Source organism: Mesoplodon densirostris, chromosome 7, assembly GCF_025265405.1.
Source record: "Mesoplodon densirostris isolate mMesDen1 chromosome 7, mMesDen1 primary haplotype, whole genome shotgun sequence".
NCBI classification, from domain to species: domain Eukaryota; kingdom Metazoa; phylum Chordata; class Mammalia; order Artiodactyla; family Ziphiidae; genus Mesoplodon; species Mesoplodon densirostris.
In genome coordinates, this window is record NC_082667.1 from 64,329,797 (window position 1) to 64,349,093 (window position 19,297).

At 45.9% G+C, this 19,297-nt stretch overlaps 1 protein-coding gene across 5 annotated transcripts in view; it reads right to left on the reverse strand.

Annotated features, from left to right (window-relative positions):
* The window catches only part of TRIM66 (tripartite motif containing 66), a 60,083-nt gene that overhangs the window by 33,725 nt on the left and 7,061 nt on the right, over nucleotides 1–19,297 (reverse strand). For 4 of the 5 annotated variants that reach the window (XM_060105003.1, XM_060105002.1, XM_060105001.1 and 1 more), the window contains exons 3-6: nucleotides 3,570–3,674; nucleotides 1,976–2,123; nucleotides 937–1,069; nucleotides 492–608 (exon numbers count right to left, since the gene is read on the reverse strand). In XM_060105003.1, coding sequence (XP_059960986.1) covers nucleotides 492–608; nucleotides 937–1,069; nucleotides 1,976–2,123; nucleotides 3,570–3,578 — 407 coding nt within the window. In that variant the 5' untranslated portion in view covers nucleotides 3,579–3,674. Of the gene's footprint in view, nucleotides 1–491; nucleotides 609–936; nucleotides 1,070–1,975; nucleotides 2,124–3,569; nucleotides 3,675–9,865; nucleotides 10,095–19,297 lie in introns of those variants that run through there. The other variant, XM_060105006.1, reaches the window with a different exon arrangement.

Sequence of the window (19,297 nt, forward strand, 5' to 3'; positions counted from 1 at the left end):
AATTGATCAAAATGATGCATGCATGATGCCCAATCCAGTGCCTGTCGTGATGATCTCTCAGTACATACTTATTTCTCTTTCCACAGAAAATACGGATGATTTCATGTCATGTGTAGGTTTATATGGAAAACACTGGGAAAGGGGTGATAAAGGGTAGATTGCCACTGACTTGTACCCACATGATAAGCAGCACTCTCGTCCCCCATATCTACCCTGTGCCCTTGTTCTTAAGCACCTATCTTTGGCTAGTGCATGGCCATTTCCAGAAGGCAGGTACTTTAGCCCAGGCTCACCGTGATCATCCTGACCTAGCTTGGCCCCATTCACCAAGTGATGACCCAAAACCCCCTCCCTGGCCCTGAGACCTCTAAGGCCAGGACATATGCCAATGTCTGCATGTCTTCCTCATAAGTACTCCATCCTAGTACTGTGACCCAGGATGAGAGGGAACAGAGCATTTCCAGTGCTGGCAAGGGGCTAGCCGATGTTACCTGTCCTCAATTTGCTTTGCAGATGCCTGTAGACTACATTTCTTATGCGCCACCTGTGTAGTCACACTTTCCAGAAGCATCCTCTGGTTTTGCAAAACTTCTTCAAGATGTCTACACCTAGAGTAGGAGGCAGAGAAAAAGCTGAGGAGGACTGAGTCTTATTCTGAGCACACCAGCCAAGTGAGAATCCCCACAGTGCATTGTCTCAGCCAGGTCCGTGGAGGCTGGGGTTACATGTAGTGAGTCAGAGACTCTTGGCCCTTCAGGCCTTCTCCAGAGAAAGCCCACAACAGGAACAGGGAAAAACTTCAGCCCAGGGGCTGAAGGTTGGCTTGAGCAGGGAGAGGATTGGGAGAGGATTTTGATGTACTGGGAGCGCAGCGCTCTCACAGGTAGAGAGTCCAGGGCCCTCCCGGTTCCCCTTTGGGCAGCCAGCCGGCCCCACCTGTGCTCTTTGTGTTCCACCATGAGGCAGCTATGGCATGTGAGCACGTCACAGGTCTCGCAGAATAGCTTGAGCACTTCCTGTGTGTGTAGAGGACAGTACAAGGCGAGGTCTCCAGAACCAGCATTCACTCCTGCCAGAGAACACGGAGAAAGTAGGCTTCTCTAGCTCAGGAAAACCCCTTAGTTTAAGTTCCACTGAGCATCCCTCAGCCCTCTATGGACACGGAAGACACAGAGCTTGGAGGGAAGGTGGTGCAAAGTAAGAGAGGCCTCTCTCTGGGCCAGTGAGGCTCCAGGAACACAAGGAGGAAGGCAGGCTTAGACTGGCTGGATTTGCCCAGCTGTCCAGAAATACCTGGCCATCAAGCCCCAGGCATCCCACCACCTGGTGGGCCTGAGGAAGGTGCTTGCTACCTGCTGCACACGGATCTCCTGCAGAATAGTGAGTCCTCCAAAACTCAACCTAAATCTCCTCATTAACCAGCATTCTGTTATGGTGAGGCTGAAACAAGCTACCCAACCTTGCCAGGCTCCAGACCAGATCACATGGGTCATGAACTTTGGTTCCTGTCTGACGAAGGTAAAACCCTTCTCACAGTTCAAGGGCCTTGAGAAAAGACTTTCAAGAAGACTGTCACTTAAAACAGATGGTGCTGGATGGATAAATGGACAAACTGTGATCCAGGCTGCTGAATTAATCAAGTAACTAAACAGAAGTGAGGGCTGCTTGCTTGAAACAGAGGTGAAAGATAGGGAACTCAATTAGCTTCCGTGGTAATTCGAGACTATTCCTCCCTGCACCCCCTCACCCATCCTCACCCACGCCCCGGCTGCCCCCCCCAGCAGGGAGAGCCTAGAGTGAGCTTACACTGTGATGTGACTCTACAGGGGACAGCTTTCCTTCAGGAAAGGCTCTGAGACCACCCCTACCCTCACCCCCAGCAGGAAAACGTGGTCAGAGAGCTATTCTCCAAAGATTCTATGGTTCGCTACTACTTAAGGGCATGTGAGCTAGTGGAGAGGGTGAGGAGTGATACCTGGAGATCCCTTCTGGGTCCGGGGAAAGGGTGGGCCCCCAGGGGCAGGGCCATGCCGGTGCTCCTCCGTGCAGGAGCTGCACAGCCAGCGGTTGCAGTAGGTACAGAGGATGTGTGCCGCCCTCTTCTCCTTGCACTCGGAGCAGTTCTAGAGGTAGAGAGTTCTGGAATTACTGACAGTATCTTCATCATTTGGGCCTGCTTTTATGAGTGGTAAATACCCTAGGGACTGGGGTCCTGCAGGGCTGTTCCTCCACTATTTTGGAGTGCAGTCAATTCTGGAGAGCTGCCTGGGAGTGACATGCAGGGGCATGTGAGGGAAAGCACCCTTTGTGACTAAGAGTACTGCCCTCAGGAGCTATTCACACAAGTCCTGTGCTGAAGCTGAGGATACGCAGATGAATAAGGCAAGGATCTGCTCTCAAGGTACACACAGCCTGGACGGGGTGGCAGACATTCAGTAGGTAATGCTGTGATGAAAGGATGCACCAAGTGCTAAGGAAGCAAAGCGAGGTTTCCAGGAGTTCCATCTAGGAGGGGCCAGGAAAGGTTCCATAAAGAGGTGACATTTCAGTTGGATATTGAATGACAAGTAGAAGTTCACCAGGCAGACAAGGGAGGAAAATGGAAAGCACAGGCGAAAGCAAAAACTTCAATGTGCCTATGGAGAGGAAGAAGCTGCAGCTATGTGAGTACACAAAAAGATGATCATATACAGCTAGGAAAAAGTAAGATGGACCAACTCTCAGAGCTGTGTTTCCACTGCTGGGGCTTGCCAGGACCAAGAGTCCCTAGCCTTCTTCTAGTATAAATGTTCATTCATTTGGTCAGCAAATATCATGCAGGGCTGATATAAAAGGTAGAGAAGAAGAAAAATTAGTCTGTCTGTGCCTGAATAATACAGGCCACCAAACTGATGTGGATTCTGACAGCTTTGTCCTCACACTGGGATCTGACAAACCCACAGCAAGAAAAAGGAAAAAGAGGAGAAATACAAGTTTTACTAACCAAACTATGAAGTCCTTGAGGGTAGAGACATGGGTCTCTGTCTTCCTAGCACCCAGAACAGGCCCTGGCATATCAGACATTCAGTAAGAATTTAATACAGGTGCAAGTAAGTAAAATGGCAAATGAATAAAATGTAGTGGGCAAGGATAACCCAGTGGAGAAAGGAACAGAAGGGATACCAGTCAGTAAGTGATGTGAAATTTCAGAAACTCAGGCATTAGTCGTTAAATATAAGCATAATTGATAAACCCATTTAATCCAGGCTGGTGCATGAGTTTCAACTCAGTGTGCCAGGGTGGGTGGAGGGTGGGGAATAAAAGCTTAGTACCCACAGTTTTCAGTAAGAGCTATAAGAGAGAGAAAACACCCCAATTTTGCTTCCCCAACTGAAACATTTTGGTTCTCTTCTGAATAGAAGTATGGATGGATGGATGGATGGATGGATGGATGGATGGATGGATGATTAGGCAAACTGGTGGAAGGGTAACAAGTCAGATGGAGTGATGGGTGGCCAGACAGACTTATGGACAGGGGTCCCACAGATTTCTGAACAGGATCAGCTGTTTCTTTGCTTGTCCTGACTTACCCTGGCCATCTTGGATTGCTCAGAAGAAAAGCACTGCAGCAAAAAAATGTTCAGTTACATCCCTGGTAAGGTATACTCGCTTACACCCAGGACAGGAGATGAGCTCTGGGAGAAGGTGGGAAAGATAGCAAAGTCAGGGCAACATTGCAGATAATACATAACATAGGACCTAGACACAAGGCTTTCTAATACACAACACCAAGGTATGTACCAATACCACTTGTGCCAAAATGAAGTATGTTTGATGCCACAGCCTGCACTTACCATCTAGGTACTCTGGACATGACCATCCAATTAGCGGCCTGCCCTACAGAACTCCCACATCCTCATCTTCGCCTGATCCTACATCCCTTTCCTCCCTACAAGCCATGTTACTACAGGCCCAACCCTGCTCCAGTTCTGATAATCAGGTGCCTTCCTGCTGCTCCCACTCTGCATTCCACAGTCCTGAGAGCCTAGTTCCCACTACTGGCTAAGTTCAAAGGGGTCAGTTTAGCCCAGGGCACAGCTCCAGCCATTTACATTACTGTGTAGTAGAATTACTTTAAAGATCTCAAAGCTAGAGCTTCCAAGAAGGTTCTAGCCAGAGAAAGGCAAGGACTCCCTGCCTGCTCATCTAGGGGTATTCTTCTCTTGTTACAACCAATACCAATTGGTCTGCCTCTGGGGCTCAAAGAGGTTTTGCTGGGCCTTCTCCACCCAGTCCATGTTGGTTGCACCACATATATGTATGTTTCACCCGTGAACATGAACATCTTGTCCTACTCCCCTCTCCCCAGAGAAATGCAGCAGTCTCCAACACATTCATCAGCATGGTGGACTCCTGAACTATATAAGCAGCATGACACTGCCACCCTGGAGATTGTAGTACTTCAGGTCCACCCCACTGGCACTCAGCCCACTGGGTACAATGAGATGAGCTTCCTGAGGAGGGCCAGGTGCCTGCGCCCAGGGATGAGGACAACCTGAAAAGGGGCTGGCTATGCCAGTGCATGCAGCAATAACCACCACAGTCTTCTCTGCCCCATATCACCAAAATGATACAATGGCAGTTGCTCTAGACTTGCAGGCAAACAAACTTAAGCCCAAACACCAGGTCTACCACTCAGCGACCTTGGTTGGGCAAGTCACTTAATCTCACTTAACTCCTCTGTGCCCCAGTTTCTTCATATGTAAAATAGAAAGGAAAAACAAGAGTTGCTATGAGGACTGAATTAAACAATACTTGAGAATTCACGTCATCCTCCATGAATGTTGACTTTGAATTCAAAAGATTTCTCCTATGCCATTCATCGTAGGGCAATAACCTCAATTATCAACTCTCCCAGGTGATGAAAGTCAGATAGTCTGAGAGGGAGATTGAAAAAGTGGTCACAAATTCTCCTCCTCCCTGTGTCCATGCCTTGCAATCCTATCCATTAAAAGTGGAGTCTTCTCTATCCTTTGAAGCTAGGCTGCCCTTGTGACCTGCATTGGCCAACAGAATGCAGCAAAAATGACACTGAGTAAGTTCTAAGCCTAGACCTCAAGTGGCTTTATGACTCTGCTCTCGCTCTCAGAACTCTAAGACTACCACGTGAACAACCCCAGGTTAGACTGCTGGAAGATGAGAAACCATGTGGAGAGAGGCCTCAGTTGTCTCAGGTGTCCCATCTGCAGCCGTCACAAACCAGGTAGCCCCAACTGACCCACCAGCTGAACAGAGACATGGGTAAGCACAGCAGAGATTAGCCCAGCCCAGCCCAGCCCAGAAGAACTACCCAGAGCATCCCAGCCCAAACCCTCAACCTGTAGAATCATAAATAAAGCTTGGTTGTTGTTTTAACCACTAAGTTTTGGAGTGGTTTTTTATGCAGCAAAAGATAACTGATATATTCTGGAAAAATCAAAATCTACAAAATCATGCAAAATAATATTTTAATACTCTTCTTTCCCCCACCTACCACTCCGTTCCCCCGCCCCCAAAAAAACCCTCCCCTAGCCTCCACAGAGCCATGGACTTTAATGACAGAACTGGATCTGCAATCTCCTAGATACTCTCCTGCCTGTCAAGAACAGCGGCCAGTGGTGGAGAAGGATGCTCTCTACAGGTGGCATCATCCAGGGGCATCACGTGACTGTCCCTCCCTACCACCTGGCTGCCCAGGGAAGATCCTCCTCATCTATTCCCAGGTCAGAAATGCTGTTCTAATTGTTGAAAATAATTTCCACAAGGTTTCCGACTCCCTGGTACCAGATGCTCAAACATTTGTCATAGTCATACAGCCTCATTATCATCATGAGAAAGAGAGAAATAACTGAATAGATGAGACAAGGCCTCATCACACATCCTGTACCTCCCCTGGCCTTAAAGACCAAAATCCTCAGCTTGTCACTCAAGGCCCTTTCCCAGTTGGCCTTAACTCTCTCTAGTCTCATCTCTAGCTTCACCTGCCACACACCCTATGTCCTTGCCATGCTAAATACCTCTGCTATCCCTAAGTGCACCAAACCTCTGCATAACTCTATGTTTGTGAAAGTGCTGTTCCCTCTCCCTAAAATACTCTTTCTTGCTGCCCCACTCCTTTTCAGATAAACTCCTATTCATCCTTCCAAACTTGTTCAAATGTTCCACCTTTGAGAAGCAGGGTTGATTTCCCTTAGGAAGAGTTAATTATTCCCTCTTCAGGGTTCCCACAGCATCCTGAACATCCTTCTAGTAAAACAAATATCACATTGCATTTTAACTATCTGTTCATATGTCTACATACAAAAATAATCCACAATTGATACTAAAAGATATTGCATGATTTTTATGTTTCTTGTGGGTTTGAGTATTCCAAGTGTGTTCCTTGTGCTCACAGACAATGAAAGTAGTCAAAAGCCATTTCGAGGTTTTCGGGGTGGTGGAAAAAACCAGCCCAGGAAAATAAAGGAATCAGGTCTGATCCAGAGCAGAGGTGTGGGGCTTGGGAAAGGCTGTGAACTGGGAGATGTGGGTTCCAGGCCCAGGACTGTCACTAACTGTGCAACCTTAGGTAAGCGACCCCTTTTCTCTGAACTGTACTTTCTACATCCTTAAATGAGGGGAATGGGAATAGAAGGGAAGTAAGGATTATCCAACCCTCCTCCTCTGCCTACTGCAACCAGGCTTCAAAAATATTCCCCTGGGCAAGATGGGAAGGCACAGACAGCCACCCTTGTCAGCAAGTCAGGGACAGGCTTGTGGCTGAGGGAGGCCTGGATCTAAGACCTCCTCCAGTCTGAACAGGGGCTGCTGTAGCAGACAGCAGGGCTGGAGAACTGTGGCGGTGATACACACAGGTACCAGGGCGACTGTGGGGACCAAAGTGGACACAGAGGACATGGGCTCTCTTTGTGTCACAACTTTTGCCCAGAAATTCTTATCTTCCCTCAGAAGGTCCTTAACCCCCATCGAGCTGTGTCAACCTTGAGCTCTTTGTTTTTATAAAGAGGATTCCCCATTTTTCAATGAGGATACCAAAACAAAGTTTTTTTAGACAGTTAGAATACATGAACTCTTAGGGCTGTGGATATATATAAAATGGCCAAACATCAACTTACAATATTTAACATTAATTTAGTTTTAATACATATTTAAATCACATATTACATAAAATATTATTTAGATATATTGCTTTCTTCTTTCTACTTGAATTATTCAAGCAACAGCATTGAGCTTATATTTCATACAGAGGAACAACAATTCTGAGAAATGCAGGATCAGGGCCCAGGGGCCACACAACCATCCCCAAAGGGAGTGGGCTTCTGCTTCCAGAATGAAGAACACACAGGCCCCAGAGGTTCTCTGAAAACTGAAGATGTTCAATCCATCTGTCACAAGAGTGAGCACTTCTGGTCCCTGGGAGGTATGGGACAAATTATTCTTTTACCACCACTCCCTATATTAGGCACTTTACATGTCTTATATAATCGTCAAACCATCTCTTAGAGGTAGGCATTGTCCCCATTTCATAGTTGGATAGACTGAGGCTCCAAGAAGTTGTCATCTACCAAAGATCATAGAAAGCAGAGGCAGAACTATAATTGGAGCCCAACCAAGTCTGTCCACCTCTAAAACTCAGCCCTGTCCACTATGCTATACTCCTCTCTAATTCAAGTGTAAATAAACAAGATAATTTTATTTTAATTAACTAAATGATTTGATTTTAAGTAAAATATTCCATAATAATGATCAGACTCTAATGATGACCTGGACCCAGCTTTGAACTTGGAATCGAGAAGGAGCTGGAAGCCAGCCCCAGCTATGCTTAAAGTTTTAAGAAATATGATCTTCGAGAAAAGGCAAATGAAGCAGAGTTTTTCTGCCTAGAAAAAATAAATCTGGGGGCAGTTTCATTCTACAGATCAGTGGTTCTCAAACTTTGTTACATATTTGAATCATATGAGGTACTTTTAAACATCCTGATGTCCAGTCCATATCCCATATCAATTAAATCAGAGTTTCAGGAGGTAGGAGCCAGGCATCAGTATTTTTAAAAATTCCCCAGGTGAGGGGACTCCCTGGTGGTGCAGTGGTTGAGAGTCCGCCTGCCAGTGCAGGGGACACGGGTTCGGGCCCTGGCCCGGGAGTACCCCACATGCTGCGGAGCGGCTGAGCCCACGCACCGCAGCTGCTGAGCCCGCGCGCCTAGAGCCCGGGCTTTACAAGAGAAGCCACCGCAATGAGGGGCCCCCGTACCTGTTCGCTGCCACTAGAGAAAGCCCACGCCCAGCAATGAGGACCCAACGCAACCATAAATAAATACATAAATAAATTTATTAAAAAAAAAAAAAAGAATTCCCCAGGTGACTACAATGTACAACCAAGTTTGAGGACCAGTGCCAAAGAGAGAGAACCCCTTTCCCCTGTGGCTGAGCCGGATAGATCTGCCCCCTGTATCATGCAGCTGAGAAAGGCAAGCTCACCCAGTTTTAAAGAGGCTCCAACAAGTTAAGGAAGACTCCGAATTGCAGCCGTCATGTATTTCCCCTCTGGCAGAGAAGAGAAAAGGGCAGATGCCCAACAGACAGAAGGGTGTCCTGATACCTAGGCACCCTGGGGGTTGGTGGGGAATTGGAGGACACCTTTTGCGTCCCCTAACTCCCAGCTTCACTGAAGGACCCATGAGTGGGCTTAGGGTGCAGCCTGAGGTTTGGCGCTACAACGACTGCTGCTGGGGCCTAGAGAGTGTGCTGAGCCCAGGACGTAGTGAGGCAGCAAGGGAGGTGGGCCGAGACTAGGTAGTCCACCCTCAGACATGAACGGCAGTGCCAAGGCAACCTGGGCATGGGGCTGGGGTGGGAGAGGAGTCCCAAGGAGGTCTCAGAAAACTAGCATGGGTCAGCTCAGCCCACCAGGTCGGGACACATGCACGTAAGCCCGAGCTCAGTGCTAAGCAACCCTCTGAGGGTTAAAAGGCCCTTCATTCTAGAGCTCTTGCCCAGGGCTCCGTGAAACTTTGCCGCTGGGGCCCAAGCTCTGACTCCAATAGAGCAGTGGTATAATCTGGAGGAGACTGATGCTCCACTGCCCGCTCTCACCTGTAGAACCAAAGCTGGACAAACCCAGCTTCCAGACCTAGCTTTTTCCACTGTTCATCTACCCAGTTCCCTCATCATAAAGATGGTGACACAGAGGCCCAGAAAGAGGGAGGGACATAGCTAAAAACCACAGATCCTTGTAAATCACAGGTGGCACCTTGAACCACTGAGTAGTCCCTGATTACCTCTGTCAGGGGTATGCCTCTATCAGACATTATGCAAGGAGAAAAACCACTCCAGTTATATTCTCTGGCAGGCTGGCCATCCTCACTAACCATTCCTGCCCTCCCACCCAAGGCAGCCCCAGGGTACTGGGCATCAGCTAAGGCCCCCACCACACAAGCCCCCGAAGCCTTCCTCTAGCCCATAGCTCAGAGCAGCACCACCTTTGAGAAACACGTTGCACCCACTCCCCAGATGCCCAGACCCTGCTAGAAAGACAGATCTCGATCCTAAGGTGATTCTGCTCCTGCCCCTGGCTGCCAACAGGCTTACCTGTGGGGCCTGCTGCCCTGTGATTAGAGCAACACCTGGGGGAGAAGTCAGAAGAGCGACAGGTGAGACCACCACAGGTCCCAGAGCATGGTGCTTACCAAGTGCCCAGGAACACCCACCCTGCACTCTGCAGCCAGCTGGGCCGCAGGGCCTAAGCCTCAGGGAGCTGGGTGCGGGGTGGGGAAGGGGGAGCAGCCTGGGTCCTCTCCTCCTGTCCCTGATGCATCCTCAGCCGGGGCTGCATTTCTCCAGCTCACCTGAGACGCTTCTGCAAGAAAGGGCTTGGTTGACTCCTCCTGTTCCTGTTTATCTCGAAGGCTCTGCAGTATTTTTCCCAAACTGAACAGCAAGAGGGAGACCTCAAAGAGGCGACTCTCTTCCTAGCTGCATCTCCTTCCTAATCCTCTGGGTGCCTTGGAACAGAAGCTCAGAAGGAAGAAAACGAGATTTTCAACTTTCAGGAACTAGCTCTGTCGCCCTCTGCATAGCTCAGGAGGCCATCACTCTCAGCCTTTTAGGACTCGATCCAAAAATCCTTCAGCCCTCCATGTTCCCCAAAATGACAGTGCTCATGTGTGGCTGGAACCTGCCCCGATCCGGCAGCTCATTTAAATAGAGCTCATCACAACAGTGTTGGTAGAGAAGTGAGTAGCTGCAGGGCCCTGGGGACCCCCTGTTTATACGTAGGAAGAATGATGCAATCTGGGTATCAAAATAGCAATCCAGAATGGAATAACAGGCTCACGCAGCAGCGGTGCCTGCACAGCCAGAGCTCAACTTGACACACTCTGTCAGCCCCACACTACTGCAGCACGCAGATGCCAGGCACACACTCTCACCACAGCATTTTAAAAATCAGCAGGAGCCCGAGATAGCCCTCCATGCCCCCGGCACTGAAGGAGGGTGGGGGCGAGGGGGCTTCGACAGACATTAAAGTCTGTCTCCTACACACTCACCTGCTCCTGCCACTTCACCTGAAGTCCTTATCCTGTGATGTCACACTCAGTTGCCATAGTGACCAATTGTCCGTCACAGCGGAGGATTAGGACTTCAGATGGAGAAGACACACATTTATAATGCACAAAGGTCCTGAGAGGTGTCCCTCGGCAGCTAACTCTACCCCTCCCCCCAGGGAGATACAGTTACACACAAGCTGGGAGAGAAAGAGGGAGGAAAAACAGGGTCAGGTTAGAGCAAAGATATTAGGATGGGGCAAAACTACGAGTCCAGGATAATTGCTAAAGCCCAGAGTACAGGCAAATTTCAAGAGCACAGAGGGGAAGTGACAGGGAATGAACCTGGAAAGACTGGCAGTAGAGTAAGTTCCTGAAGAGCCCTGGATGCTAAGCCAAGAGGCTTGACATTTATCCTAAAAGCAAAGGCCACCCAAAAAGGGTTCTGGCTTTATGACTATCTTGATGGACTGGAGATTGGGGGTGGGAGTGGGGGGCAGGGAGGAGGCTTGTCCAGTTAAGGATTAATGGGATCCTGAATGAGGGTAGAAACGGGAAAAAAAGGGACAGAAGAGTTGTTTCAAAGAGAACCAAGAGGACATGACCAAAGTAGGATGCTGAGGGGAGTGGTGGTATGTGAAGGAAAAAGGGTCACATGGATGGGCTGCCATGAACAGAGATAGGTAACGGGAGGAGGAAGAGGGCAGTTGCCAAATCTTATTGTACCTGTATCCTACTTTCTCTGGCATCCATACCTTCTTAAAAAGGATCAGGCCTCATTCTGCCTTGCTGGACCAATGATTCACAAATCTGTAGCGTTTGTTAGAAATCCCAAATCTACCAAATCCAAATCTCTTGGGTGTGGGTACGGGACCAGGAATCTATATTTTTAGCAAGTTTCCCAAATAATTCTTAGGCATCCAGACCAGCACTAGTTCAAGGACCAGTAATCAGGAACCAGTGGCCTGGACAACTACAGTAGTTTCCTAGCAGGTCTTACTGCATCCAGTCTTGTCTCCTCCATTCATTCTTCTCAGGAAGCCAGAATGACTTTTCAAAAATACAGATTTGATTATATTCCACTGACCCAAAACTTTCAGTGGCTCCCCACTGTCTACTGAATAGCCTAAATTGGTCAAGACCCTTCTGTTTGGAAAGGAAATTTGGCTCCAAGACCCTGTCCATCAATCACATCTACCTTGAACTCCCTCCCTAGCTATAGCTTTCCAAGTAGTGCCAGCAGCAGCAAGCACATCCCCCAAAACACTGCCTGCCTCCTTCCCATCACCAGGGGAACTGCTCTCCCAGTAACGGTTCTGAGGTACCAGTGCTACTCCCAGGGCCCTAGAGAGCCAATTAAGGTGGGGAAACTGTTCATGAACTAAAAAACCATCCTGCTGATAGGGCTCTGGAGCTCCAGCTTCTGCACCTGCTGCACACCCAGCTCAGCCCAGCTCAGCAACCTGCCCTCCACCTGGGAAACTTGGGTCACTGCCCACAACAGATCCCACAATAGTTGCACACACTGTTCATCACCTGGAGTGAGCAAATAGCAGTCACCTCGCCTGCCAAGCTCCTGGCGCTGAGATCTCATCCCCTCTGCCTCCCACTCTCACCCCAGGCCATTAGAGCCCCTCCAGCTGAGCTGCTCATTAAGATATGTATCACTTCCCTCTCTGACTCTGAGGTTGTAGCATCTTGCATCAGGTCCCTCTCTTTGGATCTTCCCAAAGCCCCAAGGCCTGCCCGCTGAGGAACAGAGATTGCTCCCTCTTTCAGCATTTGTAGTTTTCAAGGGATATGCTGTTACCCATCACTAGCTTCAGGAAGCAGGAGGCTATGGTGGTTATTTTGTGTTCTTAGAGCTCTTCAAGTCCAGTCCCAGAGAATACCCAGGATCACCCAGTCAGTTAGTGCTAGAGTCCAGACCGAGCTCCAGGGCCCATGACTTCCAGACCAGGGCTCTGCCCATATGTAGACTGCATCATCCACACTGAAATTTCCCAATTTTCCCAAATTAAGATACTAAACAAAGAGATTCTGGAATCTGAACTTCAGAATCAAGGTCTCCCATCTAGGATATGTCTTTTAGTAGATTTGAAGAGAAAGAATAATGTTCCTTTTATTCACATGGGGAAGGAAATATTCAAGTAATGGCCTTCCTCCCCTAAAACAACACATAAAACCATAGGAGCCCTGAGAATTTTGAAGACAGATCCAGCACATAGTAAACAGTTTCAGGCATGCCAGCTTCCTTCAGAGCTTGCTACACTTATTTAAAGTATCACTTGGGGACTCAATGGCCAACTTTCCACGTAGAATTTGACTTGGGACCATTTTCAAATAGGCTTAAAAGCAAACAGTCCCAAGAAGATATTCTCATTGGCTGAGTAGATCCGTTTCCAATATCCAGCCTTTCTGGAGCCTTCCACTCCAGTCATCCCACAGCACAGCTAAGACACTGTGTGCTCAGCATACTACTGCCTTTGCTTTGGTCCCCATCATCAGTTTTCAAAGACCTGGTCCAGCTGGTCCCCTCAGAGCCTAAGACCTGATGCAGACCTACTTCCTAGTGTGATGGAGTTGCTGGGGAGAATCTCAGTTAGCCTGTGGCTGCATTAATGGAATGCAGGTTCTATGTTGGGCTGTGGCATTGTAGAGATGAAAGGCACAGCCCAGTTGAATGAGATGCCCACCTCACTCCCTCCCCCAGTGCTGAGCCCCACTGCAAACATGCAGGCCTGGAGAGGCTCCACTGAGGGATCAGAGTTGAAAACCAGCTGGACAGACACTGAGCCCAGGCACAGCCCCTCTTCCATTCAACTCAGCAACTTCTCAGTTCTGCCCAGCAACCAGCAGGAATAGATTTATGGAAATGGACTCATCCCCATGCAATGTGGCCACAACTGGCTGGAGGCGTTGATGCTAAGGACCTATTTAATTCTTCAGCCTCTATCCATCTCCCCTGCCAACCCTCTACCTATTCCCATATTTAACTTTTGAAAGCCCCAGATTGGCAGAAATAGGATAAGCCTTTTAGCAAGTCTGTACTCCTACTCTGCTGGATAAAGTGGCAGTGCTAAAAGCTCTTTCCAAAGAATCAAACTCCCAAAGCATGGCTTCTCAAATTACCACAGGAATCTAAGTTCAGGTATTGGGTATCTCACTGGACTTGCCAGAGATAGGTGACATCTCTGCTCTTCATCAGTCAGCTCATTTGAGTGCCATTCTTTTAGTTCTTCAGAAAACATTCAGTGAGCAACTGATATCCACCAGTCCTTGTGCATGGAGAATCTCCCAGAGGTATTGCTCCTTTGCCTAAACTTTAAACAGTCTTCTCTTCACATTCTTACCACACTGTATTATTATCATCTGTTTAGTTATCTGCCCTTCAATAGAATATGAGTTCCATGAAGGCAAGGGCCCTGTCTTTTCATCTCTGCACCTTAAATGCCATAGGGCCTGGTACATAAAAGTCAATAACTACCTGTGAAGGAGATAGACATACGAACCAACAAATACCACACAGCATAGAATCCTAAAACCTCCAAGTAGCAGAGGAAGCTTATTCCACTCTGATCCACAAATGCAAATATGGAAGGTAACAATAGCCTAGACAGACCGCAGGACATACTAAATAAGGTAAGATGCCACATATTCAAGAAATTGCCTCTCTGGTTCCAAGTCAAGCATGTTTGCATCTAACAGATTTTTTTCCACTTCAGTTTCACAAGTTCTAAACAATGGTATTTTTTCACATTTCTTGGTCTCTTACTATATCCTAGGCACAGTACAGAACGTTTTATGTGTATGTTCTCATTTAATCTTCATAACAATCCTATAAGTTAATTACTACTATCATCGTCCCCATTTTACAGGGAGGAAAACTTACCAAGCTATACAACTACTGTATTAAGTGGCAGGTAGATTAGGACTCACACTCAGATGCCCAGATATACTGACACCAAAGCTTATGTTTTCATTCTCCCTCGCACTTAGAATAACCTGGCAACAAAACACTATGATTCTAATAATTGTCACTAGTATGAATTTAGTTTTCTGACTTTAGAGTCAAACATATCCTTGAAACATGCATAATTAGTTCATGTTAAAACTCTTTTATTTTTTTAAGGCATTCGGTTGTGTTTTTTTAAATGTATTTTATTTGTTTATTTATTTGTTTAGGCTGCACCAGATCTTAGTTGCGGCATACATGTGGGATCTAGTTCCCGGACCAGGGATCGAACCTGGGCCCCCTGCATTGGGAGCACCGAGTCTTACCCACTGGACCACCAGGGAAGTCCCTAGTTCACGTTAAAAATCTTAAGTGAGGGGCTCCCCTGGTGGTGCAGTGGTTGAGAATCTGCCTGCCGATGCAGGGGACATGGGTTCGAGCCCTGGTCTGGGAAGATCCCACATGCCGCGGAGCAACTAGGCCTGTGCGCCACAACTACTGAGCCTGCGCGCCTGGAGCTTGTGCTCCGCGACAAGAGAGGCCGCGACAGTGAGAGGCCCACGCACCACGATGAAGAGTGGCCCCCACTCGCCGCAACTAGAGAAAGCCCACGCACAGAAACGAAGACCCAACACAGCCAAAAATAAATAAATAAATAAACAAAATTTTAAAACATTAAAAAAAAAATCTTAAATGAGATCAAAGACCTAAACATAAGAGTCCAAACTATAAAACTCTTACAAGAAAACATAGGGGAAAAGCTTTATGACAATGGATTTGGCAATAATTTCCTGGATATGACACCAAAAACACAGGCTTTTGGAAAAAATAGGTACGTTGGACTTCTTTAAAACTTTCACTATGTTAACAGGACACTATCAACAAAACAAAAGGCAACCCATGGAATGAGAGAAAATATTTGCAAATCATTTATCTGATAAGGGTCTAGTATTGAGAATACATAAAGAACTCAACAACAACAAAAACCTGATTAAAAAATGGGAAAAACTTGAAACTAACAACACTGTAAATCAACTATACTCCAATAGAAAAATTAAAATTAAAAAAAAGGCAAAACTTAAACTATATCATTAAACAACTCCCCATTCCCTCCTTCTCCCACCCCTTGGCAACCACCGTTCTACTTTCTATCTCTATAAATCTGGCTACTTTAGGTACCTCATGTAAGTAGAATCACAGAGTATTTGTCTTTTTATGACTGGCTTATTTCATTTAACATACTGTTCTCAAAGGTCATTCATGTTGTAGCATGTGTCAGAATTTCCTTCCTTATTAAGGATGAATACTATTCCATTATATGTGTATACCACAATTATTTATCCATTCATCTGTCCATGGACTCTTAGGTTCCTTCCACCTTTTGGCTATTGCAAATAAGGCTGCTATGAACACAGGCATAAAAATATCTCTTCTAGTCCCTGCTTTTAATTACTTTGGGTATATATCCAGAAGTGGAACTGCTGGTAATTCTATATTTAAATTTTTTGAGGAATCACTTTACCGTTCTCCATGGAGTCTGCACCATTTTATATTCCCACCAACAGTGCACAGGATTCCAATTTCTCCACATCCTCACAAACACTTATTTTCTGTTCTTTTTTTTAATACTAGCCATCCTAACAGATGTGAGGTGGTATCTCATTATGGTTTTGATTTGTATTTCCCTAAATATCAGTGATAGTAAACATTTTTTCATGTGCTTGCTGGGCGTTTGGATATCTTGTTTGGAGAAATGTCTATTCCAAGTTCTTTGCCCAGTTTTTAATTGGGTTGTTTGTTTGTTTTTATTCTTGAGTTGTAAGAGTTCTTTACATATTCTGGATAATAACCCAACAGTGCTGGAACTTTTTAAGACATATTTAAGATTCACCTTATTTATACATTTAACTTACTGTATTTCCAAGAGTTCTTTAAGTAATTTAGAATGCTTATTTGCTGGACAATTGAATTATTTTTAAAAATTTAGTTTATAAAAGCAAATATTAACTGTAAATATGTTTAAATATTAATGAAAGGCCCCTTAAAAGTGATTGTTAAATTTGCTATATTTATAAATAGAACAAGATTTGTAAGTTAAAATTAAAAGCTTAAGGAAGAACTAAGTCTAAGTAGTAAGTTTAAAAATCATGTATTAATTTAAAAAATCAAAGTATACAATACCTTTTCTGTACTCTGAACTCTCAACAGAGACTCAGAGAGCTTAGGTAGCTTGCCCAAGGGTTTAGAGGCCTCGAAATTCAGATCTAAAGACAACTGCAATGCTATAATGCCTCAAAGATAGCCTAAACTTGTGCTACAAATCACTTTGAAAAAACTGCAGACAACAAAACAAACAATGATGATGTTTCTAAATGCTGTCAACTTATTTGGCTTTTTCATCCCACGAGTTCATTCAGCAGACACTCACTGCATCTCTGTTACATGCCCTGTGCTAGAATACTGAAACGAAGGGACTTGGCTCTTGTCTCCAAGGGCTTCACAGTTCTCAATGAGATTGTTTCCTAGGAAACCTGATGTTCAGAAGAAAGACAGAAGCTCCTCCCTGCTGGAGGAGGGAGCAGCTTAGATGGTGAATGGTTCATTAGACAGTGCGAGTCTGTTCAAAATCTGTTCCTGACTGACGCTAGGAGCCCAGCCATTCTCCCCCTGCCTTGGAAGTTCAGTGGGTCAGGACATGCCCTCTCCTTCTGGGGAGTCAGCCAAACCTTGAATCTAAACCTTCCCAGGTTTCTTAGCCTGCCACCAATTTAAGGAAATCCCAAACATGAAAAATCCCAGCTTACAAAACATATATTAAACATCAAGAGGATTTGCTTTGTCTCACAGATTCCCCAAAGAGTTGCTTTCAGCAACGAGTATCCCTTGGGCTCTTACATTCTGATTCTTTCTACACCTGAACTTCAGTACCTATGAAATGGGAAGAGACCTGTTATATAGAAGGAGGTGAACCTGTGGTGTTTTTGTACTTACCATCTGGGACAGTCCCATGAACCCCAGCAACCTGCCCTAGCTCCTGGATCAAGCCCTGGAAGCAGTCCTTACAGAGCAAATGCTGACAGGGTAGGAGCCAGGCACCTATATCTTGCACGTCCTGCTGGCATAATGAGCAGATCAGTACCGCCTCTATCTGTCCACTTCTGTGTTTCTGGTCAACTAGTGGTCGCCCCATAAAGCTCACAACTATATCCATACCCATGCATGTGCCCAGAACCGGGGCTTTTCCATTAATACCCTTAATACAAGCGTGAAGCAGTGTGTAGAGCGAGCAAGCTCCACTCCCTGTAAGTGAAGCACAAAGCAGAGTGATCTGCTTCTTTGGGGAGACAGATATTCCTGGACAGGCCAGAAAGGACTCAGAGACCAAGGCCTCAGAAGGCCAGGCTATGTCCCTCTCCAGAACTGGAGGCTCATGCCCTACAACAGGGCACAGACTCAACCTCTCACTTGGGCCCAAAAGACAGTCCAGCATCTCTGCTGTGGAAAACAAAGCCTGGAGGGGTCTGCTAGGTTGTGTGTTTATTACAGGGTTTGTTTGCCTTCAAGTGTCCCAGATCTACCTGTGCCTCTCTTTATTAGTGGACAAGCTTGATCCAAGGGTTCATTTTGGGAAAGAGAAGGAAATTTATTAAATGCCAGGTTTATGCCAGGTGCTTTATATACTTTATCTCCATCCTCACAATTACCCTTGGAGATAGGGATTATGATATTTAAAAAAATTAAATAAAACCATCAGAGACAGGATGAGGAAACTGAGGTTCAGAGAGGTTGGGTAATTGCACAAAGACAGACAGTCAACAGCAGAATTCAAATGCAAATTCAAATCCAGGTCAGTCTGATTTCAGACTCCATACTCTTAACTGAAATGTTTCTCAAGCTGAGGTCCACACACATGTCCTCAGGAGCTCTCTCCACCAACATTTTTAAATTAGTGTTTCATTCTGATGAGTTTTTAAAGTATAAATATTCTGGATCATCTATATATTCATCATGATGAGATTTTAGAGGAAGTGTTAAGAGTTAGCATCTAGTTCTTACCAAGCAGTATTACTTTGTCTCAGGCTAATGAGAAGAGAAAGGAGCAGACAATATGTAAATGATGCCCTCCAGCCACATGAAGCTAAAATGAGATAATGGCACACAATGATGAATGTTTCACAGTACTTGGAATAGACAAAGGTGGTGGGGAAAGTGGGGCACCATCACTGTGGCACAAGTTTGCTAAACTTAGCCACAACAGGGTGCACCACACTTAAGCTGTAGTGACAGTTTCGTTTAGCAACACATCATCTGCAAATGAAACTAACATTGTTAATTTGATTGTTTTGGTTTTTTATAATTTATAAACTGTATTAGGTTTTGTAATTGTATAAGAGCAGAAATAGTGCACCTAGTTTTATATTTGTACTTATTTAAGAAAAAAACCAAAGATCATTTAATTCAAATCCGGAGCTCTGTAATTATGCAAATTTGAGAGAACTTTCACTTCAATCCAGTCTTTCAGAGCCAAGCCCATTAAGGACAAAGGACGACGGGGTTGGGGGAGACCAGCATTCTTGCGGGCCCAGAAAGATGCCACTAAATAAAGTAATGGGGGGGTCTTTCCCCTCTAATTCATTCTGAGGCTCTAAGGGCAGTTTTTTTCCCAGACAGCAGCCATAGTAGGCAACGTGAGGGCAATCTCTCTTAGGTTTAAATGTGGCTGAGTTTATTTCATTAGACTTTGAGAATATCAGACCTTTTAGTCTTAGAACTGCTTTACA